Source organism: Mastomys coucha, unplaced genomic scaffold (genome assembly GCF_008632895.1).
Source record: "Mastomys coucha isolate ucsf_1 unplaced genomic scaffold, UCSF_Mcou_1 pScaffold20, whole genome shotgun sequence".
In the NCBI taxonomy this organism is placed as follows: Eukaryota; Metazoa; Chordata; class Mammalia; order Rodentia; family Muridae; genus Mastomys; species Mastomys coucha.
Window position 1 is genome coordinate 106,791,805 of NW_022196903.1, and position 23,157 is coordinate 106,814,961.

The following is a 23,157-nucleotide window of genomic DNA, read 5'->3' on the forward strand; positions in this document are numbered from 1 at the left end:
CACTCTGTAGACCAGGCTGGCCTCTAACTCAGAAATCCGCCTGCCTCCCAAGTGCTGGGATTAAAGGCGTGCGCCCCACTGCCCGGCCTCCATTTCTGATATTCTAACTTGAGGATCAGACCATGGCCCAAATTCTATCTCAGGTTTGGGACATAATTTAAAAGCTGTCATCTTTTTTTTTTTTTTTAAAGATTTATTTATTATTATAAATGAGTACACTGTACCTGTCTTCAGACACCAGAAGAGGGCATCAGATTTCATTATGGGTGATTGTGAGCCACCATGTGGTTGCTGGGATTTGAACTCTTACCCTCTGAGCCATCTCACCAGCCCCACATCTTTGGGATTCTTACATGAGGCTTAGGTTTAAACAGTCAAGAGGTATACACTGGCCAGACATGGTGGTGCATACATTTAATTCCAGCTCCCGGGAGGCAGAGGTTGGTAGATCTCTTGAGTTTCAGGCCACTTGGTCTACATCGAGTTCCAAGACATCCAGGGTCTCACAGGAAAATGTTTCCAGAGAAGAGTGACTGCTCCAGATTCCTACCTTCAAGGAACTAGCTTCCGGGCTGATAAGTGCAAAACAGTGGCTCTGATACTTGGATATGAAAAGGGAAAAAAAGGTACACATAACCGTTCCAGTTACAGCCGTGGTTCTCAGCCTTTCTCATGCTGTGGTGCACCTACCCATCATCTTTGCCCATCTTGTTGTGATGACCCTCCCAATCATAAAATTATTTTTGTTGCTACTTGATAAGTGAAATTTTGCTACTGTTATGAATAGTATGTGCAGTTATGCAGGATGTCTGATAAGTTACACTGGGTGTTAGACCCCAGGGGCCTTGATCCACAGTTTGAGACTACTTGAGTTAAGATCTGACTCTTGCTGGTCATTGTCTTAGCTTTGGTCTCCTGGAAGTCAGGATGCTGTGATATTGGCAGGAGACTCGCTCCCCTGCTGGCTGACACCAGGAACCCATCCTCTTCTCAGCATGAGATTTCTTAGAGAAACTTTAGTTCTGTCTTTGCTCAACAGGGAGGGACATGGTAAGTTGCAGTCAAAACAGGCAGCCTAAAAATGTGTATAAAGGAGCTAGGAAGATAGCTTCATTGCTAAAATACTTGCTATCCAAACAGACCTGAGTTGGATCCCCAACACCCACATAAAACCTAAATAAGGTGTGGTTCTATTTTCCTAGTGCTGAGGAGGCATGGATGGGAGAATCCCTGGGGCTTGCCTGCCTATCAGTTTAGCTGAATCACAGCTCCAAGTTCAGAGAGACCATAAAAAACAAGGTATAGAATGCGAGGAAGATAACCAAGGTCCACTTCTGGCCTGCACACTAATACATAAATACTGTAAATAACTTCAAGCTGTGGTTGAGGTATTTGAAATTTTGAACCTGGGTCCTATCTGATCACAGGCATTTTGCCTAAGGGATACTGAACCAGTGTTTTCATTTAAAAATAATTTTATAATGGAGACACCTAATGTTCTCATGGGCTAAGTTCTCTTTTCAGTATTACTAAATTCATTGTAGCGTGCCTTCAGCAGATACTCAAGTTCATTATCTGCATTTCCTCCTGGATAAAGGACCACTTCTAAAGCTGTCTTAGTTACCTGGTACTCTGCAGTTGGCTTAATAGTATAGGGACTGTACCACAAGATAACAAGAGGGCAAAATGATGGTCTTTACAGGCAAGAAAAAGCACTCGGTGAGATTATACATGGATGCTCAATGTTCTATCTTACAGACAATAGTAAGTTTTTTTGTTGGTTGTAATGCTAAGCTGGTTATTACTATGTTGCTTTTTCATAAGGTCCTGGTTGCAAAGAGCAGTTGGTAACATTGGTTGTAGGAAATTAATGAACCTGGCCTCTTACATTGGTAACTTCCTCATTTTATGTGGTGCTTTGAGGTGTCCAGGGGCTTCTCCAGGTAACCTCCTTACTGTTTGTAGGAAATTGGATTAAGTTCTTTTTTGTTTTTGTTTTATGAAACAGGGTCACACTATAGTTCTGGCTGGCCTGGAGCATGCTATGTAGAGCAGGCTGGCCTCAAACTTCCAAAGGTCTACCTACCTCTACCTCCTAAGTGCTAGGATTAAAGGCAAGCACCACTCTGTCTGGTCTGGATTGAGTTAATTGAAAAATATAATGCCTTTCCTTAGTAAACCAGAGTCCTTCCTAAAGACAGACAATGCTGGGGTTGAAGATAACAGTTTAGAGGTTGAAAGCACTACTGACTGCTCATCCAAAGGTCTTGAGTTCAGTTCCCAGCAACCACATGGTGTTTCACAACCATCTGGGTTTTTTTGTTTTGTTTTGTTTTGTTTTTGGAGACAGGGTTTCTCTGTTTAGCCCTGGCTGTCCTGGAATTCACTCTGTAGACCAGGCTGGCCTCGAACTCAGAAATCCACCTGCCTCTGCCTCCCAAGCACCGGAATTAAAGGCGTGCGCCACCACTGCCCAGCACAACCATCTGTAATAGAATCCGATGCCCTTTTCTGGTGTGTCTGAAGATGTACATTAAATAAATATTAAAAAAATAAAAAGACAGTAATGCCCTTTGCTGTTTTCTAACGTGGATGAGACATGAGGAAAACTTTTAAAAAGGTGGTGGTCCCCGAAAGAGTCACAGCAGGCAGGAACCGTGAGAGGCAAGAAGGTAAGCTTAATTCAGCTCGACTTCCTCAGTGGTAGTTCAAACTTCTAGAGAGTCTGATACCATATTTAAACACAGTATAATTTGGGGAAAGCTTCCTGGTGTGATACAATCTCTGGTGCATGTGGGCCGCGCGGTCGTCTCGCCGGGAAGAAGACACGCAGACACTAGGATCCTTCTGCAGCAACCGTTTATTGCTCTCATCTAAAGGGAAAAGGGGCTGAGCCAATAATCAGCACTGCTTATATACACCACAGTGCGGCGTGTCCACCCATGATTGGCTGTTTGCTCATCACCCCATGACACCCAGGGATGGGCCGTGACTAGGTGTCTTTCACTCTACGCACATGCGCAAACAGTTGTTTACCAGGAGTTGACATTGGAAGTAGGCGCCATCTTGCCATGACGAATGCCTCTCCAGCTCTACCGCTCTCCACAGGTGCATAAGCACATGTGACCATGAAGATAGGTTTTATAGTTTAACGGCCTAAGATCTGATGGTATAGAGGTCAGCAGACTGTAAAGTACATGTAAAGTCTTCCCTTAAGATGGGCTCTGTTAACCAAGAAAGCTAAAGATAAAATCTACGAAGGAAGAGTCTGAGATAAACATTGTGAGGGATTTGGGTGAGGTCTTGCTTTACAGATTGCAAAGGTCACTAGCTCATTAACACCTACTTCTGCAATTTTCTGGGTGGAAAGCAGATATTTATTTCTTCCTCGGAGGAAACACCCATGCATGATTAACATTCCTGGTTTCTCCAAAGTTTATGTTAGCTTGAGGACCACATGCCCTCTAAAAGGGGTATGTGTGTGTGTGTGTGTGTGTGCATGCAGGTGCACAGAATGGTCAGGCAACCTTTAAGAGTCAGTTCTCTCTCCATCAAATGCTAGGGATTGAACACAGGTGCTCAGGTGTATGTGAGGAGGCAAGTGCTTTTATCCACTGAACCTTCTATGTCTCTGACAAAATTTAAAAACAGCTGGGTGTATTTTCAGGGAATCTCTTCATTGCTTTATTGGGGTGGCATATGTGGGAGTGGTTGTGCATGCATGTTGGGGTTACATAAGTATGAGCCATATGATGATGATGTCAGGTGTCTTCTATTGCTGTCCACTTTTTGACTGTGTGTGTATGTGTGTGTGTGTGTGTGTGCGTACATGTGTGTGCCACAGTGCATTTGTGGAGGTCAGAAGGCAGGCTTCCAGAGTCAGTTCAGTGGGTATGAAACAGGGTCACACTGCATGCCTGGTACCCACTGCATGTCCGATCCCCTGGGACTGGAGTTCCATCAAGCTCAGGGCAAGCTTTATGGGAAGTGTCTTAACCCACTGAGCCATCTGACTGGTCCTCCACATTTTAAAAAAAGATTTGTGTGTATGTATGTGCATGAGTGTGTGCAAATATGCATGTGCCTGCAGAGACCAGAAGAGTGCCAGATCCCCTGGGGCTGAAGTTCCAGGCAGTTGTGAGTCACCTGGTGTTTTAGGAACCATCCCTTCTCTGATAGAGCAGTTTTAAGTAATGTTAACTGCTGAGTTCTCTCTAGTCCTTATTTTTATTCCATTTTTTTTTTATTTTACTGTCTTTATGTATGTTTTGCCTTCAGGTATGTGTGTGAGCAAACTGCATGCCTGGTACCCACAAAAGTGTCTGATCCCCTGGGACTAGGGTTCCATATGGTTGTGAGCTGCCGGGTGGTGCTGGGAATCAAACCAGAGTCTTCTGCAAGAGCATCCAGTGCTCCTAACCAAAGAGCCAGCTCTCAGCCCTTGGCATTGAACCCCCTGGAGCTGGAGTGACAGGCAGCTGTGAGCCACCGGATGTGGATGCTGGGGGATGAACTAGAGTCCTCAGAGTGGCACACTCTTAACTACTAAGCCATAAAACTGCATCTTCACCTGCTCCAGAAGCACGACAAGAAATTCTTACTGTTCATGGTGATTTTCCAGGCTCGATAAAGGACCCTGAATGGACTTCAGACACCCTGCTTGGTTTTTTTCCCCCTGGCTCATCTAGTCACCTTTCACATTTTTTTGTTACAACCAAATGACACTGCTCCGCATTGTCCTGTGTCCTTCCACACTAGCCTTTCAGCATTCTGAAGGCAGAGACGGGTTGTATAACATGGCACATCCAGTAGAGATGTACTAAACATAATAAACAATAAACAAAATGCTAAATTTGGTCTAGGCAGTGCAGCACAGAGGTAGGTGGCTTGTGTGCCATACATAAAGTTCTGGGTTGATTTCTCAACTGAAAATAAAGAACCTACCTGAAAAATGGGGAACTAAAAATTCAAGAGAATCTGGAAGCTTTGGAGAGCTGACTCAGTGGTTAAGAGTGCTGGTTGCTTACAGACCTGAGAGGTCTGTTTTCTAACAGACGACCTAGGTTCTAGTCCCAGTCCCCACAGGCAGCTCACAACTCCAGGAAATCCAACTTTCTCTTCTGTTGTTCATCAGCACCTGGATGAGCTCGATGCATGCATGCCATACATTTTTGTTTTGTTTGTTTTATTTTGTTTTTTCGAGACAAGGTTTCTCTGTGTAGCCTTGGCTGTCCTGGAACTCACTCTGTAGACCAGGTTGGCCTTGAACTCAGAAATCCGCCTGCCTCTGCCTCCCAAGTGCTGGGATTAAAGGCGTGTGCCACCACCGCCCGGCGTCATACATTTTTTTAAAAAGTTCATCTGAAGCTACTTCTGCCAGAAATGCCTATGGAAAATGGCAGCGAATGCCACCTGATGGTAGTTGTATGCTAACTCTTTGAACCAGCCATGGTAGCACATACCTAGAATGCTAGTTCTTGGGAGGCAGAGGAAAGACGAGTGCCACTAATTTGAGGCCAGCCTGGCCTGTATATTCAGCTCCAAGGCAATGAATGGGAGCTATGCAATCAGTCTGTGTCGCACACCTTTAATCCCAGCACTTGGGAGGCAGAGGCAGGCAGATTTCTGAGTTCCAGGCCAGCCTGGTCTACAGAGTGAGTACCAGGACAGCCAGGGCTACACAGAGAAACCTTGTCTCGAAAAACCAAAATAAAATAAAATAAAATAAAATAAAATAAAATGTGTAGTTAGAAATAGAGACAAACTCAAACTCATCAGTGAGAAAAACTTTAAATAATAGCATAGATGGGCCGAGCAGTGGTGGTACTTAGCTTTATATCAGCACTTGGGAGGCAGAGGCAGGAGATTCAAGGTCAGACTGGTCTACAGAGTGAGTTCCCAGAGAGCTAGTGCTACACAGAGAAACCCTGTCTGGAAAAACCAAAAAGCAGAGGTAGAAGGGGAAATATGGCAAAACCGTGGAGATCTTTTTTTTTTTTAAAGATTTATTTATTTATTATATGTAAGTACACTGTAGCTGTCATCAGACACTCCAGAAGAGGGCATCAGATCTCATTACAGATGGTTGTGAGCCACCATGTGGTTGTTGGGATTTGAACTCAGGACCTTCGGAAGAGCAGTCAATGTTCTTAACCACTGAGCCATCTCTCCAGCCCAACCGTGGAGATCTTAAGAGATGAAATTTAAGTAATTTAAAAAAAATATATGATGAGGACATGCTTGTTGGCTCATGCCTATAATTCCAGCACCCTGGAGGCAAAGGCAGGAGGATCACTTTAAGTTCTAAGCTGGTTTGGTCTATACACCGAATTCCAGACCAGCCAGGGCTACATAGGGAGAAACGCTATTACAAAACAAAACAAAACAAACAAACAAAATCCAACTGCCTTTAGTCCCTGTTCTTGGGAGTCTGAGGCAGGGAGATCTTTGAATTCACGACAAGCCCGGTATACATAATGAGTTCTAGGCCTACCTCTAAGCAAGTCTGGCTTGGAGATGCAAGTCTTTAATACCAGTGCTCGGGAGGCAGAGGCAGGCAGATCTCTGTGAGTTCGAGGTCAGACTGGTCTAGGGAGTAAGATCCAGGACAGCCAGAACTACATGAAGGAGCTCTATTTGGGGGGGGGGGAGGGGAGAGGGAAAGGAAGGGAAAAAAAAGAAAAAAGAAAGGAAACAAACAGAAACCCAAACTCTAGGAGGTGAAATTTACAGCGCTAGCTCCGGTCTCCGCCGCGGCCCCGCCCCTCCACGGCCCCGCCCCCACCGCGGACTCCAGCTCCGTCTGCCCCGCCCCCCAGCTCCAGGGCTCTAGGCGGCCATTTCCGCCTTCAAGTCGGACGGAGTACGTCTAGGACCAGCAGACCTGTCCCGGAGCGCGTAAACTCGCTCGCACGCGCCGCCCACGTCCAGCTTGCGAATCCGGAGGCGATCAGTTCCAAATAATGCCCCGGAAGGCAGCTAATCCCGAGGAGGCAGCAGGGGAGCGGGCTCCGGAGGAGATGGAGGCTGGGCGGCCGCGGCCGGTGCTTCGCTCGGTGAACTCGCGCGAGCCCTCTCAGGTCATCTTCTGCAACCGCAGCCCGCGCGTCGTGCGGCCTTTGTGGCTCAACTTTGACGGTGAGCCTCAGCCCTACCCGACCTTACCACCGGGCACCGGCCGCCGCATCCACAGCTACCGAGGTAGGAGTCGCGCGCTAGGCCGCAGGTGCCGTAACAGGCCCTGCGCGTTCCCTCCCTCCAACCCCGAGCACCTTGTCCTCACCCACTGCATCTACCCCTAGAACGTCCTGCCCCTACCAGTGCTTTCGGATGCAGCGCACCCAGTTCCCGGTCAGGTTCTGCGTGCGAACCCGACTTCATGGTGACAACTTGTAGGAATACAGACAAATGCATGAACAGACAAGACCCGCCAGCATATGTCATAATTGCTGCGATAGGCACCAGGCTCAGAGGTTTGCGAAAGCGTGGGCAAGAGTCTGGGAGCGCCCAGGTAAAGAAAGAGCACGCCTCCTACAAGAACCGGAGTAGGATAAGAGACAGCCGAGGGAATTACCAGTTGTGGCTGGGGGGGCCACCTTTACCGATTGGTGTCTTGGCCGAAAACAAGTGAGTACGGAATATCGGGTTGAACTAGTGATCTTCCTGCCTTCGCCACTGATTTCAGGTTTGTACCAAGCCTGACCATGTGAGCTTGCTAACAGTACCAGCATCGGTGGAAATCAGTTCTATCAATGTCCTCCCTGGATGGCTATGAAGAGCAGGTGAAGCTGCTCTCACTTATAAAATCCCAGGACTCAGGAACCTGAGGCAAATGACTTTTTTGTTTGCCACCAAATAGTGAGAGAAAAAGTTCAAAAGGTAATTTTAGCCCCAGAGAATTAGGGCTGTTTGACATTGCCTCATTTATGTATTGAAAAATATACCCAGATATGTGAGTGGTAGCCCAGGACTCAGGAGGCCAAGACAGAAGAATTTCAGTGAGTTTGAGGCCAGCTTTGGCTATGCCCCAAGATTGTGTCTGAAACAGCCAAACAGACGGCTTGAGTGATGTGGGAATTGGTAGATCAGGCTGGCCTCTTATTGAGATCCAGCTTCCTCTGCCCCTGAGTTCTGGGATTAAAGCAGAGGCCTTTGTCACCCAGGCCACTTTACACTGCTCTTTCAGGGTTAGGTTCTCAGCACCCAGGTCAAGCAGCTCACAGGTTTCCTTAACTCCAGCCCTAGAAATCCGATGTTCTTGCTCTCACGTGCGAAAAGAAAACATAATTGAGGATTAGTAATTTGAAAATGGTGAAGGGTTAGAGGGTGTGGCCTTGTTGGCCTGGGCTTTGAGGTTTTAGAAGCCTAAACCAAATTCACAATCTCTCTGCCTACGCCTCTGGATCTGGATGTAGAGAATACTCGGTTACTTCTCCAGCACTGAGTCAATCTGCCTGGGTACCACCATGCTTCCCATCATGCTGATAATGGATTAAACCTCTGAAACTGTAAGCAAGCCCCAATTAAATGCTTTCTTTTATTAGAGTTGGTTTTGGTGTCTCTTCAGAGCAGCATTAACTAAGACAGACAAACAAACCGTGGCAATCCTCTTGCCTCAGCCTCCTGGAACAGACTTCCACCTTCTTTTTATCACCCTCCAGGGAGGGTCTTGATAGAACTTTGCTCCTGATGGTGGTACGTTTAATGAGCTCCTGTGACCAACTGGTCAGGCCCGGTGCTACAAACTTGGAGAATAGGTGGAGGCAGGATGATCAGGAGTTCAAGTTAGTCTGGGTAACATGATACCTGGACTTAATGAAAACAATAAGATGAAATAAACTGATGCTTCTCAAATTATTATTATTTTTTTTTTCCCGAGACAGGGTTTCTCTGTGTAGCCCTGGCTGTCCTGGAACTCACTCTGTAGACCAGGCTGGCCTCGAACTCAGAAATCCGCCTGCCTCTACCTCCCAAGTGCTGGGATCAAAGGCGTGTGCCACCACCGCCTGGCTCAAATTATTTTTTTGATATGGAGAGGAGGAAAGAACTTCTTACATTTGGAGATGTAGCATCTGTGTTTCAGTGCTGGTGATGGTTTCTCTATGTGTGTTTTGTGGAGGCCAAGCTAGAGGCTCTGATCCCTGCAAACTAGTTACAAATGTTTGTTAGATGCCACATGGGTGCTAGGAACCAAACCTGGTCCTCTGGAAGAGCAACAAGTGTTCTTAACCACTGAGCTCTCATCTCTTTAGCCCCTGCCTGTTTGTTTGTTTGAAAGGGGGTCTAGCGTGTAGCAGTCTTTTTGTTTTGTTTTTGTTTTGTTTTTTAGAGACAGAGTTTGTCTGTGCAGCCCTGACTGCCCTGTAACTCACTCTATAGAACAGGCAGGCTTTGAACAGATCCGCCTATCTCTGTCTCCTAAGTGCTGGGATTAAAGACTTCCCCCACCACCACCTGGCTGCAGTCTATCTTTTATACCAAACTTTTAGTGTTTGATGAGAAAGAACTAAACAAAATTGCTATAGTTTTTTTATTTTACATAGAAACTTGTATTTTGTATTCTCCAAGATTTGTTTGTGCCTGATTTTTTAAATTATTTTTTGGGCAGGGGGAGGGGATTGGCAACTTCTGGGGATTGAATTTAGGACCTCACTCATGCTAGGCAAACACTCCATCCCTGTGCAGTGTTCCTGTACTAGGCCTAATCTTATGTAAAAAGAACTAAGGCAGGCGTGATGAGACATGCATACCTTTAATTCCAATGTTAATGAGGCTGAGGCAGTAAGATTACCAGTTTGAGCCGGGCGGTGGTGGCGCACGCCTTTAATCCTAGCACTTGGGAGGCGGAGGCAGGCGGATTTCCGAGTTCGAGGCCAGCCTGGTCTACATAGTGAGTACCAGGACAGCCGGGGTTACAGAGAGAAACCCTGTCTCGAAAAACCAAAAAAAAAAAAAAAAAAAAAAAAGATTACCAGTTTGAGACCAGCCTGAGCTACATAATGAGATCTGTCCTAAAAAAAATTTGTATCAGTTTTAAGCTGGGCTCATAGAACTATGGCACTTACTAGCAGGTGGGAGACCTGGGGTTCAGTCCCCAGCATAACAAACACCCACTGAATCTTCAAGTAAGTTCATGTGTCATGAAAGATTGCCATACTTTGAGGTAGTTTTACTCTGAAACAGTCTTATCTCTGAGGTTTGCCTCCTTTTCTTGGATAGCACTGTCCCATTTTTAAAAATGAAGGTATAATCTATACTTAAAGATGTAGAGATCTCTGCTTTAAGAATTTTGGGCAGTTGCAGCAAACTTAGTGAAGTTAGACATGAGAACTTTTCTGTGTCCACGTGTTTCATGATGTATTAGTTTGTCTGTTCTTACCCATGAGTCCTTCTGTGGCCTTTCGATGGCCACGTGGGTGCCTTTCACCTCTTGCACTGTGTGGTGAGATTGCCACCGCTCACTTGACCTAGATGCACTCTCCCTCCATTGTCACAGAGCTCCTTGTGCTTGCTTTCTGTCTCCTGCTGTCAGCAGGGCATCTTCCTTCAGCCCTGCTCTCTCATGAGTAAGAGTTCCCTCCTGAGGAGTGATGTGCCTTGTGCCTCTCTTGGAAAGGCTTTGTTAAGGCATTAAGCAGAGTTGGTAGGCAAGTGTTTATATGACTTGGAGTAATAAACAGGTGCCATATCCAGACCCGTGTGACTTCTTACCGTCCTCTGCTTGCATTGACAGGTCATCTTTGGCTCTTCAGGGATGCAGGGACCCATGATGGACTCCTGGTTAATCAAACGGAACTGTTTGTGCCATCCCTCAATGTTGATGGACAACCTATTTTTGCCAACATCACATTGCCAGGTTAATAGTCAATCTTACATTTTTCTTTTTCTTTATAAATAAGATCTAGCCTTCTAACCCAGGTTGCCCTGGAGCTATGTAGCCCTGAGTGTTAGCCTGTACCATAGATGAAATGGAAGTATTTATTTCTCTGTCCTGTGTTGAACAAAGATGTGTCTCAAAAGTACTTTGATTTTATAAGAAGTTGGCTAAGCCAAGGCATCTCCTGTGACATTGTGATCTCTGGCTCCTTGGTCTTGTTACAGACTGGTACCCTGGGATCCCAGAACAAAGCAGAGTAAGACAACATGGAGCTGGGCCTGGCTGCTCAGCCCTGTGATCCCAGCTACTTAGAAGAGGGTAAGGAGGCAGGAGGACCACAAGTTCAAGACTAGACTGTAGAGCAAATGTGAGGCCAGGCTGAGCTGCTTTCGGAGACCATGCCTCTAAATGGAAAGTGAAAATAATGCTGCGGGTGGGCATCATGGCCATGCCCTTAATCCTAGGCAGAGGGAGGTGGGTCTCAGTTCCAGGACAGCCAGGACTGCATAGTGGAACTTGTCTCAGGGCAAAAACCAAACAAAAGTTAAAGAAGTGTATAATCAGAAAAGAATATTGAGGAATTAAATTTTGTCTTTGATTTCCCTCGTAACTATTAGTTTTTTTTGGGTTTTTTTTGGGGGGGAGGGTGTTGGAGAGGAAGGATTTTTTTTGTTTGTTTGTTTTTGTTTTTGTTTTTCTTGGTTTTTCGAGGCAGGGTTTCTCTGTATTGCCCAGGCTGTCCTGGAACTCACTCTGTAGACCAGGCTGGCCTGGCCTGGAACTCAGAAATCCGCCTGCCTCTGCCTCCCAAGTGCTGGGATTAAAGGCGTGCACCACCACTGCCCGGCTTCTACCTCCTAAGTTCTGGGATTTAAGGTTTGTGCTTGGTCTGTTTTTGGTTTATTAAGAAAGGTTTTGCTGGACTAGAGAGATGGCTCAGTGGGTAAGAGCACTGACTATTTCTTCTGAAGGTCCTAAGTTCAAATCCCAGCAACCACATGGTCACTCACAACCATCCATAATAAGATCTGATGCCCTCTTCTGGTGTGTCTGAAGACAGCTACAGTGTACTTTGTACAAAATAATAAATCTTAAAAAAGAAAAGAAAGGTTTTGCTCTGTAATCCTGGTAGAACTGGACCTCTATGTTTAGACCAAACTTCCACCATTTTTTTTCTATTTTTGTCTCCTAAGTTCTAGGATTATAGGCTTGTACCATTATGCCTGATTTATTATATTTTATTTTTTGTTTATTTTATTTGAGACAAGATCTAGCTGTTGCCCTGGTTTGCCTGCAACTTGTTGTTTCTGTAGACCAGGCTAATCTTGAATTTAGAGAGACCTGTTTCAGCCTCCCGAATGCTGTGGTTACTATACCTCTCTTAGTGAGTTCAGATAGCCCTGCTTACCCTCCACCCAGCCTTACACACAGCCTTCGGCATGTGGCATTCTCTCCCAAGCAGGCATTGCTGGGCCTCCTTAAGGCTTAGGCCCTGAGTTTCGGGGGTCACTTTACATTTGATGAGTTGAAAAAAAGCCCAGGCCACCTTGATGGGCCAGGTGTGAGCACAGTGAGACCTGCTGAAGTGACAGTGTCATGTGTGCTCCACTTTTATTTTACCCTACAGTGAGAGTCACGAGGTAAATGTGATTTTTGTTGCTTGGTGGTGTCTGTCTTGTCATGTGACCGGAGTCTGCCTCTGAGGACTTGGTTTCCTACCCTTGCAGTGTATACCCTGAAAGAGCGGTGCCTTCAGGTTGTGCGAAGCCTGGTCAAGCCTGAGAACTACAGGAGGCTGGACATCGTCAGGTCACTCTATGAAGATTTGGAAGACCACCCAGATGTGCGGAAGGACATACAGCGGCTGACCCAAGAGCACCTTGAGAATCAGCACCTGGGAGAGGAGCCTGAAGGAGTCCATTGAGATTAGTGGTCCTGAATTTCAGCCTTGATGGTCTGAAACTGATCTACACATACACTTTCTTTCAGTTTTAAAATGGTTCATTCTTGGAGTAAAATATCCATCTTGTAAAAGAAAGTTAACTAACGTCACTGAGCTTTGTCGTGTTTAAGCATAAACATGCAAAGTACCACGGAGCCTGCCCTTTCTAGAGCACTCATCAGAAGAAGGTGTTTTCAGGTTTGCTTCCTGGTAAGGCTGGAAGTTCAGTGTAAGGATGTTTGTGTAAGTTCTTCAGCAGGAGTTACACTGTGTCCTTTAATTTGAAGAATAGTGCTGCATTTGAACAGAGGGCTCGCCTCTTTTGGGAAGGCTGAGAAGGCCCTAAACGCTGGGACGGACATCCTGTGGAGGCCCGGTACCTAATGTGTATGGAGTCTTCAGTCATGAGTGCTGGACGAAACCATTGGGGGTTTGGTGGGAGAGTTGGGAGGGCCTGACTGATGTCTGAGGAAAACCTTAAGTGTACATGTAAAGGAACAGCTTCGCAGCTTCTCTTTAGAAAGAACTTTTTCTGATTTTCCATGTCTCAGCACTTTCTACTTTGTTTTTTATTTTATTTTATTTTTGAGACTTTTGTAGAGCCCAGGTCAGCCTCAGTCACTCAGTAGGGCATGCTGGTCTTGAACTCCTGATCCTCTGGGAGTGTGTCCCCTGCCCCAGCATTGGGGGCACATGTGTACACCACAACCTGTTCTGCTCTTGCTTTTCCCATTTTGAGATGGGCTCATACTGTAGCCCTGCCTGGCCTCGAGCTGGAGTCAGCCCTGCCTCCCAGCCGTCTGATAGCAGCATACTTTTCAAACTGGGTGGACTTAATGTACTCACTGCCACAGACAGCAAAGAGCCATCCTTGTGTTTTTTTCCTTCCTTCCTTCCTTCCTTCCTTCCTTCCTTTCTTTCTTTCTTTCTTGTTTTCGAGATAGGGTTTCTCTGTATATCCCTGGCTGGCCTGGAACGCAGAAATCCGCCTGCCTCTGCCTCCCAAGTGCTGGGATTAAAGGTGTGCTCCACCACCACCAGGCTCTTCCTTATGTTTAAGTCTGGTTTTGAGAGCTCCTGTCTTTGCGGAAGCTGTTGGCAGGAGCAGGGATTTCTGTCCCTTCCCGTCAGTCCCTAGCATTCCACTTTTTTTGGCAGGCGCTGGTTCTGCTTTGATTGGAGAAGCCAGTGAAGCTCCACTCAGCCACACACTCCAAACAGTGGGTCACAGAGCAGGCTGGAACGTGTAGTATCTTTATGGATGGTCACAGCTTTTCTTACGTATTTAAATATTCATATTCTATCAAACATTTTATACAACATAATTTTTTACAGAGAAAAAAGTCTTGAAGCCTGGGTTTTGTGGCACACACCAGAAAGGTCAGTCAACTAAAGGAAGCAGAAAGGCTCTTACATCCTCTCATGAGGCTTGTGTAACCCGTGTAACTGGGTGTTCTCTGTAGGGCACGTTTTAATTGGTTAAAGCAGTTTGTTGTAGCTGAGATCATAGGTATACAGTTTTGTATCCTGATGTTTTCATTGAACTTCATTGCTTTTTGTTTGTTTGCTTTCCCCTCTTTCATTTTTTGTTTTGTTTTTTGGCTTTTGTTTTATTGAGACAGGGTTTCTGTGTAGCCCAGGCTGTCCTGGAACTCCCTTTATAGACCAACACCTGATTACCAGCCTCAAAGGGAGAGAGCTGCTTGCCTCTGCCTCTCCAGTGCTGGGGCTGAAGGATGCCTAACCTCCATCTACCTTGGTAACTTGTCTTTTTTGTGTTAGTACACACACTGTGTGAATACCAGTGTGCTGTCCTTTTCCTTCGAGGGTGACTGACTGTTGTATTTGTCCGAGTTCTGGGCTCCTTGAGTGCAGTCCGATGCTCTAAGATCAGCAAAATGACTGAGCTAAATCCTGACACTTCCCACCGTCCTTAGTCTGCAGCATTCCGTGAGTGAAGTGGCCACAGGCCACTGTGGAGGGCCTGTGTGTGGGAAGTCGGCAGGGGCCAAGCTATTGCAACATTGGTTTTATTTTTTTAAACCTATCTCTGTCTCTAAAAGATGTAATGTTTGTGTTATTCAACTGGAAGTTTGAATACTGTTCTCTGTGCTGTCCAAAAAGTGGGGACTTATGAGTCACTTGTCCTGGGACATCCTGTGAATGTGTTCCTCAGACTGTGTTTTCTCCTTTGAGTTTTCTGAAAAAAGCTGACCTTTTTAGTACAATAAACGGTGCTAAGTGAAGGAAGCTAGTGTGCTGTGTTACCTTTTTTTTTTTTTTTTTTGGTTTTTCGAGACAGGGTTTCTCTGTGTAACCCTGGCTGTCCTGGAACTCACTCTGTAGACCAGGCTGGCCTCAAACTCAGAAATCTACCTGCCTCTGCCTCCCAAGTACTGGGATTAAAGGCGTGTGCCACCACTGCCCGGTTTGTGTTACCTTTTTTTATTATTAATTTTTAAAATTAATTATATTTACATCCCAAAAGTTGTCCCCTCCCCTGGTCCCCCTTTCCAGAGTTCTTCACCCTATTCCCCCTCCCTTTCCCCTCTGAGAGGGCTCTTCCCTGTGGGAGCTGAAATGTCTGCTGAGTGATGTAGGGTGGGACAAGAAACAAGGCCTCGGGTTCCTTTACAGTCTCTTTTCAGCCTTCAGGGTTGTTTTGTTTTTAAGTTGATTCCTTTAGCTTTGTTTTCCTTATAAAAATGAAGCATCTGTAGAAGCATTTAAACACTGAAGTTAGATGTGGTGGCCCACTCTTGTGATCCCAGAACTCTGCCAGTGGAGGCAACCTTCATTACATAGTAAGTTCCAGCCTAACCTGAGCCTTGTCTAAAAGAAAGAACGGGGCTGTAGAGATGGTTCAACAGTTTAGAGCACTTACTCTTTCAGGGGATCCAAGTTTGGTTCTTGGCATCCAAATCAGGTGGCTCACAGCTATCTGGAACTGGCCTCCAAGGTCACCTGCAGTTTTATGTGCATACACATATGCAGACACATACACACACACACACACACACACACACACACACACACACACGGATAAGCTCTCTTTTTTAAACTTTTTATTGATTCTTTGTGAATTTCACATGGACTCCAATCCTAACTCATCCCCCAGTCCCTTCTTATCTGCTCTCCACTCTTTCAACCTTCCTCCAAATAGAAACAATAACACCTTGAGGTGAAAGTTGTAGCGGGTCACAGTAGGTCTCACATAATACTCTTGTCCACGCATCTTTGCTTGCAAATGCTCATTGCAATGAGTCATTGGTCTGGTTTGAGGCCTTTGGCGTCTGCTACACCATCAATACTGGATCCTCACTGGGACTCCTCTCTGATATCCCGCTGTTGCCCTGTGTCATGGTGATTGTACAGCTTTGGATCTGCAGCATTGGCCCCTTTATATACAGCAGTTCATAGATGGGGCAGATGTTGGGGTGGGATCCGGGCCTGGATGTTAGCTGAGTTAGTCAGCCTGCCAGCTTTCCCATACCCACACCACCAGGGTAAGCTTTCCAGTGCTGCCTGGAGCTAGCTCACCCAATGCCATAGCCAACAAGGGGCAGGGTCAGCTCTCCCACTCTCAGGTTCTCAGGACTGGCTCACCTGTACCCGAGCTCCCAGAGCCAGCTCTACTGTGCTGCCCAGGCGAAGTACAGGGCCCACTTTTCAGAGTGCTGAAAGGGCCAGCTCTCCTGCCTGCAGTAGTTGTGTGTGTGTGTGTGTGGGGGGTGGTATCTCTCCTACCACAGGTGGCAGGTCCTGCTGTCCTGTGTTCACCCTCTCAGGCCTAGCTCACTCTTGACCCCTGCCACCAGGGCCAGCTCTGCTCTGCTGCCCAGGTGTGCAGGAACCACTCTCCTGAGTGCAGGAAGCCATGGAGGTGCGGGGCCAGCTCTGTTACAGCCCTTGGACATCACCATGGTCCCAGGTGGTGGCAGCTCAGATCAGGATATCCACATGGTCTTTGATGGTAATATGAGCCACAGACATCATCGGCACAGACCTGTGTTGTTTCATGGTCATAGACCCAGACTTGGGCCTCAGTGGCAACACAGGCAGGGATTTCACCATGGCCTCAAGTGACAGGGCAGACCACTCACATCAGGCTGTTCATCACTGCCCTCAGTCTGCAGATCTGCCTCCCTTCATAGTACTCAAACCGCCGTGCCGGGTCTACAGAGCAAGTCCTAAGACAGCCAGGGCAACACAGAGGAACCCTGTCTCAGAAAACAAAAACAAACAAGCAGAAAAACAACAAAAATTCACATCGAGAACAGACCTTTAACCTATGAAACAACCAAAAAAAGTAAGATAGTTAACACTGACAACCCAGGCAGACAGCACTGGGTTTGGGGTCAGCGCACTAGAGAGAGACATGAAATAGGAATGTGTCTCAGTAGGGGAGCACTTGTATGACTTGTCATATCAGGCCATGGGTTTGATCCCCAGCACCACACATATACACATGTGCATGCGTACATACGTGCACACACACTAGGGCTGGTCCCTGGCCTGTCTGAAACTTTGGTATTGCCCCTGAACTCCCTGACCTCAACTACTACCCTGCCTCTGTCCTCACCACACACACCTGATGGTTCATATGGGAGATGGGCTGGCTAGATCTTTTGTTTTTGTGTTTTTGTTTTTTGGTTTTTCGAGACAGGGTTTCTCTGTGTAGCCCTGGCTGTTCTGGAACTCACTTTGTAGACCAGGCTGGCCTCAAACTCAGAAATCCACCTGCCTCTGTCTCCCTCTGGCCTCTGCCTCTGCCTCTGTCTCTGCTGGGGTTAAAGGCGTGTGCCACCACCGCCCAGCAGGCTGGCTAGTTTTAATGTCAACTTGACACAAAGGTAAGGTAATTTGAAAAGAAAATTCTTAATTGATGAAAAAAGAAAGCACCTCCATCCATAGGATTGGTCTTTGGGGATTTTTTTTTTTTGGTTGATGATTCATGTGAGAGGGCCAGGCCCAGGGTGAACAGTGCCAGGCTGCAGCTGCTGGACTTTGGGAGGTATTGTAGTGAAGTAGGCTGAGCACAACCAATACGCAGCACTCCTCCATGACTTCTGCTTCAGTTCATGCCTCCAGGTCCCTGCTCTGACTTCCCCCTGTGGACTGTAGGTGCCTGGGGGAAGAGGGCCCGGTACTTCTAAGTAGAAAAAGTTAAAACAAGCCTGGGAGCTGCCCTCACAAATTGTTACTAATGCCAGAGTAGATAACTCAGGTCCAGGAAAGCCATGGGGACCGTGTATGGTAACTGTGGGAGTGTTTGCTAAACAAGGAGTACACCTCAGTAGTAGCTCACCAGCAAGGGGTGGCATTCTTTAGTTGTAGCAAGGTGCTGGCTTATTTCTTTTTTATTAGATATTGCCTTTATTTACATGTCATATGATTTCTCCTTTCCCAGTTTCCCCTCCAAAAAGAAAAGAAAGGGAAAGAAAAAAAACAAAAAACAAGAACAAACCCCTGTTGCCTCCCCCTCCCCCTGCTTGCTACTCCACCTTCTCCCACTTATTGGCCCTGGCATTCCCCTACACTGGGGCACAGAACCTTCACAGGGCCGAGGGACTCTCCTCCCATTGATGATCGACTTTGCAATTCTCTGCTATACACATGCTGCCAGAACAATCAGTCTCACCATGTGTACTCCTTGGTTGGTGGTTGAGTCCCTGGGAGCTCTGAGGGTACTAGTTAGTTCATGTTGTTGTTCGTCCTAAGGGGCTGCCAACCCTTCAGTTCCTTCAGTCCTTTCTTTAACTCCTTCGTTGGGGACCCTGTACTCAGTTAAAAAAAAAATATGGAATGCTTCACGAATTCGCGTGTCATCCTTGTGCAGGGGCCATGCTAATCTTCTCTGTATCATTCTAATTTTTTAGTATATGTGCTGCCGAAGCGAGCACAAGGTGCTGGCTTTTAACTTTTTTTAAGATTTATTTATTATTCTGTGTAAGTACACTGTAACTGTCTTCAGTTCACTTCACCAGAAGAGGGTGTCAGATCCCATTATAGATGGTTGTGAGCCACCCTGTGGTTGCTGGGATTTGAATTCAGAACCTTCTGGAGAGCAGCCAGTGCTCTTAACCGCTGAGCCATTTCTTTTTTGTTTTTGGTTTTTTTTTTTTTTCCGAGACAGGGTTTCTCTGTGTAGCCCTGGCTGCCCTAGAACTCACTCTGTAGACCAGGCTGGCTTCAAACTCAGAAATCCGCCTGCCTCTGCCTCCCAAGTGCTGGGATTAAAAGTGTGCACCACCACCGCCCGGCCATGTTTTGCTTTTTTAAACACTAGTGAACTGTGGGTCCTGTGAACCAAAGCCACATGTATTCTGGTCCATAAACTTTTACTAGACTTGGAAAAGTAAACAAGTCTTGTGCTGAACAAGCTGGGAAGAGGATCCGAGGGTATCACGCTTGACAGACTGAAGAGGAGACAGCAACATTTACCTTCCTGGAGGGTAAGGTTCATCCTGATGTTAGATGGGCTCACTTTTATTCCACTAACCCTAGTGTCAGGAACTTAGGAAGATGAGCAGAACAGTAGAACACTTGCCTAGCATGCCAAGAATCTGGGCTCGATCCTTGAATTCAAAACAATGACCTAAAGATTGGAATGGTGGCACACGCCTTTCATCAGAGCAACCGGGAGGCAGAGACAAGTGGATCTCTGTGAGTTCAAGGTCAACCTGGTCTACAGAGTGAGTTCCAGAGCTACACAGAAAATAAATTTAGCATGAGTCTTTTTGTTTTTGTTTTGTTGTTTTTCAAGACAGCCACCAATGGCTAAAATGAACTTCTTTATATTTTTTTTAATTTTGTGTGCATAATAAGTGTTTTGACTGCATATATGTCTGTGCACCATGTGCATGCCTGGTCGCCAAGGATGCCAGAAGGTATCAGATTCCTTGGAACTAGAGACAGGGATTAATTGTGAGCTGCTATGTTGGTGCTAGGAGCTGCCTTTTCAAAAGTAGCAAGGGCTCTTAACCACTGAGCCACTTCTCCAGCCCCATCTCCCCAAATATGAACTTTTTATTGACATGAAAGCTATTTAGTATTGTTTTTTTATTATTTTATTTTTTTGTTTTTTGAGACAGGGTTTCTCTGTGTAGCCCTGGTTGTCCTGGAACTCATTCTGTAGACTAGGCTGGCCTCCAACTTAGAGATCCACCTGCCTCTGCCTCCTGAGTGCTAGGATTACATGTGTTCACCACCAACTGCGGGTTTACTTTTTAATTAAAAAAGAAAAAATTTGGACAGAGTCTCACTTCGTAGTCCTGTTGGCCTGCCTTGAAACTCAGTGTGTGTGCAACCAGAATGGCTTTGAACTTGTGACAGTCCTCCAGCCTCAGACACCGAAGAGTTAAAGTGACAGGTGTGTAACTCTTCGCTGAGCACACTTCTAAATTGTTCAGCACATTGTTTGATTCATTTCTTCTGCCTACACGGAAGGCAAAACCTCTGGGTTTTCTCGGCTTAAGCGTCACCAGCACCTGCTAAATGAGTGGCCGTGAAGGTGGAGTTAGGCAGCCTCAGGGGTCCCGCGAAACTCTGGGTTGTAGGGTGCCTTTCCCAGGGCCTTGGTCCACTCCTGACACTTTCCAGGGGTCGGGTGGCGTGTCCCACTGGGAGGCGCTGGCTTGCCCGCTCTCAGCCTTGGCTTGGATGGAGCGTGCTACCGCTACTAGCCTCTTGGGGGCGCTCGCTCGCTTACCCAGCGCGGCCGCCGGCAGCGCCGCCCTTTGCTAGGGAAGCCGCATCCCTCAGCCACCGGCTCAGTCGCTGCGCAGTCTCGCCATGGCTTGCTACATCTACCAGTTGCCGTCCTGGGTGCTGGACGACCTGTGCCGCAATATCGACACGCTCAGTGAGTGGGACTGGATGCAGTTCGGTGAGTTTGACACCACTTAACTCTCAGCCAGGACCCGAGATAGATAGATCTATGCCCCCCCATATATGCCCCCTCCCCATGCCTTCCCCCCCACCCCCGCCCCCAACGAGATACCTGAGGCTGGGGAATGCCTGTTAAGAACGCTGCTGCTTTGCTTTAGTTTGCAGACCGACCTGGAGCTGCCTACGAACTTGCTCATAGCCTAGGGTGGTCAGCTCGCGCTGTAGCTGCTTGGCAAGTTTTAGCCTGTCTCTGGCGAGTTTTGATTGTGGAGCTGTAGCGTCTATGGACCTGCGCAGTTGCTCTGTTGCCGGAGCTGTGTTCTAACCTCATCAATTTTCAGCCTGTGGTATCTGGGGCCACTCTCCCAACTTCCCTGAAACTTGGCTTAATCTGTAAACTACAGGTGACAAGTTGTAGATTCTCTATACAATTTTGAGAAAAAAAGTGTCAAGAATGTACCTTCCCGACCTCAGTGTCGTCATTCTGTGGCATATTTTCCATTCTTATTATTTTGAGACAGTGCCACCCTATGTAGCCCTGGCATTTGCTTTGTAGACCATGCTGGCCTGGAACTTACTGAGATCTACCTGAGATTAAAGGTGTTGTCCATCATTCCTGGCTATTCATTTATTTTTCTGCGGTGAGAGAACTTTGATCCTAGGGCCTTGTGCCTGCTAGAAAAATCACACTACCACTGAACCATATTCCAGGAGACTTCCATGGGCTTTTGAGACCTGTTTTTCATTTGTTTGGTTGTTGTTGTTGTGTCGTTGTTGTTGTTGTTTTAATGTAGCCCAGGTTGCCTTGGAACTTGTTATTGTCCTGTCTTAGCTTCTTAAGTGTGGGATATAAATTTGCATCTTAGTATTTTGGGGGGCTGGAGGGGATAAGGGACTCATGTAGCCCAGGCTAGCCTTGGATACCCTGGAACTTCTGATCCTCCCACTTCCACTTTGGAATACTGGGATTACAGACTTGGTTTATCTAGTGCTAGACATGGAGGCCAGTAAGGAACTACATGCCAAGTGTGTGACAGCACCAGTCCCTTACTCCTGTAGGTCAAACGGACCGTACTAACAGTGGGTGAAGTCAATGTAACTGTTGTCACTTACTTTCCTTTTTGTTATTTCAAGACAGGGTTTCTCTATGTAGCCCTGGCTGTCTTAGAACTAACTCCCTCTGTAAACCAGGCTGGCCTTGAAATCAGAGATCCACCTGCCTCTGTCTCCCAAAAGCTGGGATTAAAGGTATGTACTGCCCAGCAATAATTTGTGCGTGTGTTTGTAAATTTTATTTTATTTTTGTTTTTTGTTTTTGAGACAGGGTTTCTCTGTATAGCCTTGGCTGTCCTGGAATATAAATTTTATTTTATTATATTTTTGTTGTGCTTGGAATTGAGTCCAAGGCATATATATATATATATATATATATATATTTTTTTTTTTTTTTTTTTTTTTTTTTTTTTTTTTTGAGACAAGGTTTCCCTGTATAGCCCTGTCTATCCTGGAGCTCACTTTGTAGACCAGGCTGGCCTCGAACTCAGAAATCCACCTGCCTCTGCCTCCCAAGTGCTGGGATCAAAGGCGTGCGCCACCACCGCCCGGTGGAATATATATATATTCCATTGTTATTTTTTTTAACACAGGATCTCATGCATTACAGGCTGGCCTAGAACTCATTACCTAGCTAAGAATGACCTTGAATTTTTGGTCTTCCTACTGACATCTCTGGGTTTATGTGTCACCATGCCTGACTTAAGTAATATATTTTTTAATTAAGATGTTTACAACACTGGAGGCTGGCAAGATTGCTCAGTGGGTGAAGGCACTCAATATCAAGCCTGTGGACCTGAGTTTAATCCCTGGAACCCATATAAAGGTAGAAGGGGAGAACCCACTGCACACAGTGGCCCTGTGACCTTCCACATGAGCCATGTACAGCACTTACTAAAAAGACTATCTACTAGATAGCTGTCTATGCTTGATACATAGAGTGAACATGTCTGTGTTGTCCTGCCAGTTTGGATATGTATTATGCATTTGAGGAATAGGGTGTTCTTATCAACTAGTGTGTGTTCCTGGGTTCTGCCCCCACCCCCCAGCCCTGTGAATGAAAAGAAAACGAGCAAGGAAAAATAAGTATTATAAGGTTGTGGTCCTCAACCAGGGATTTTTTTTTTCTTTCTGTAAGTGGCAGTTGTCAATGTCCAGAGACATCTCTAGTTGTCACGCCTTGATAGATGCAGTGACTGAACACCCAACGGGGTGGCCTCTCAGGACAGAGCACAGCTGCCCTCCCCCCCAAGGCTCAGCAGTAGTGGGGTTCAGGGATCCTTGGGACCTAGGAAGAAAGGGAGTTGAAGCCAGGCAGTGGTGGCACACGCCTTTAATCCCAGCACTTGGGAGGCAGATGCCGGTGGATTTCTGAGTTTGAGGCCAGCCTGGTCTA

The 23,157-nt window shown here is 46.4% G+C and overlaps 2 protein-coding genes and 1 non-coding gene across 5 annotated transcripts in view; 2 read left to right on the forward strand and 1 right to left on the reverse strand.

Moving 5' to 3' along the window:
• Nucleotides 1-6,800: 6,800 nt before the first annotated feature.
• On the forward strand, nt 6,801-15,065 carry Vhl (von Hippel-Lindau tumor suppressor). The gene is made up of 3 exons (XM_031382940.1): nt 6,801-7,200; nt 10,733-10,855; nt 12,604-15,065. Exons 1-3 carry the CDS (start codon nt 6,963-6,965, stop codon nt 12,798-12,800), a joined length of 558 nt encoding a protein of 185 aa, XP_031238800.1. The 5' UTR covers nt 6,801-6,962; the 3' UTR covers nt 12,801-15,065.
• Nucleotides 15,066-18,612: 3,547 nt separating this feature from the next.
• On the reverse strand, nt 18,613-18,721 carry LOC116100071. The gene has a single exon (XR_004122438.1). It is a non-coding gene; the product is annotated as a U6 spliceosomal RNA (small nuclear RNA).
• A 1,860-nt stretch (nt 18,722-20,581) lies between these two features.
• The window catches only part of Irak2 (interleukin 1 receptor associated kinase 2), a 59,289-nt gene continuing 56,713 nt past the window's right edge, over nt 20,582-23,157 (forward strand). For all 3 annotated transcript variants that reach the window (XM_031382941.1, XM_031382942.1, XM_031382944.1), the window contains exon 1: nt 20,582-20,706. In XM_031382941.1, the coding sequence (XP_031238801.1) occupies nt 20,613-20,706 (94 nt within the window). In that variant the 5' untranslated portion in view covers nt 20,582-20,612. The remainder of the gene's footprint in view (nt 20,707-23,157) is intronic.

What these genes read in the sequence shown, in the direction of transcription:
- Vhl (XM_031382940.1), top strand. Translation starts at nt 6,963, where the DNA reads ATGCCCCGGAAGGCAGCTAATCCCGAGGAGGCAGCAGGGGAGCGGGCT. An exon ending in CCGCATCCACAGCTACCGAG is followed by an intron (nt 7,201 to 10,732) that starts GTAGGAGTCGCG and finishes TTGCATTGACAG; the next exon opens with GTCATCTTTGGCTCTTCAGG. An exon ending in TGCCAACATCACATTGCCAG is followed by an intron (nt 10,856 to 12,603) that starts GTTAATAGTCAA and finishes CTACCCTTGCAG; the next exon opens with TGTATACCCTGAAAGAGCGG.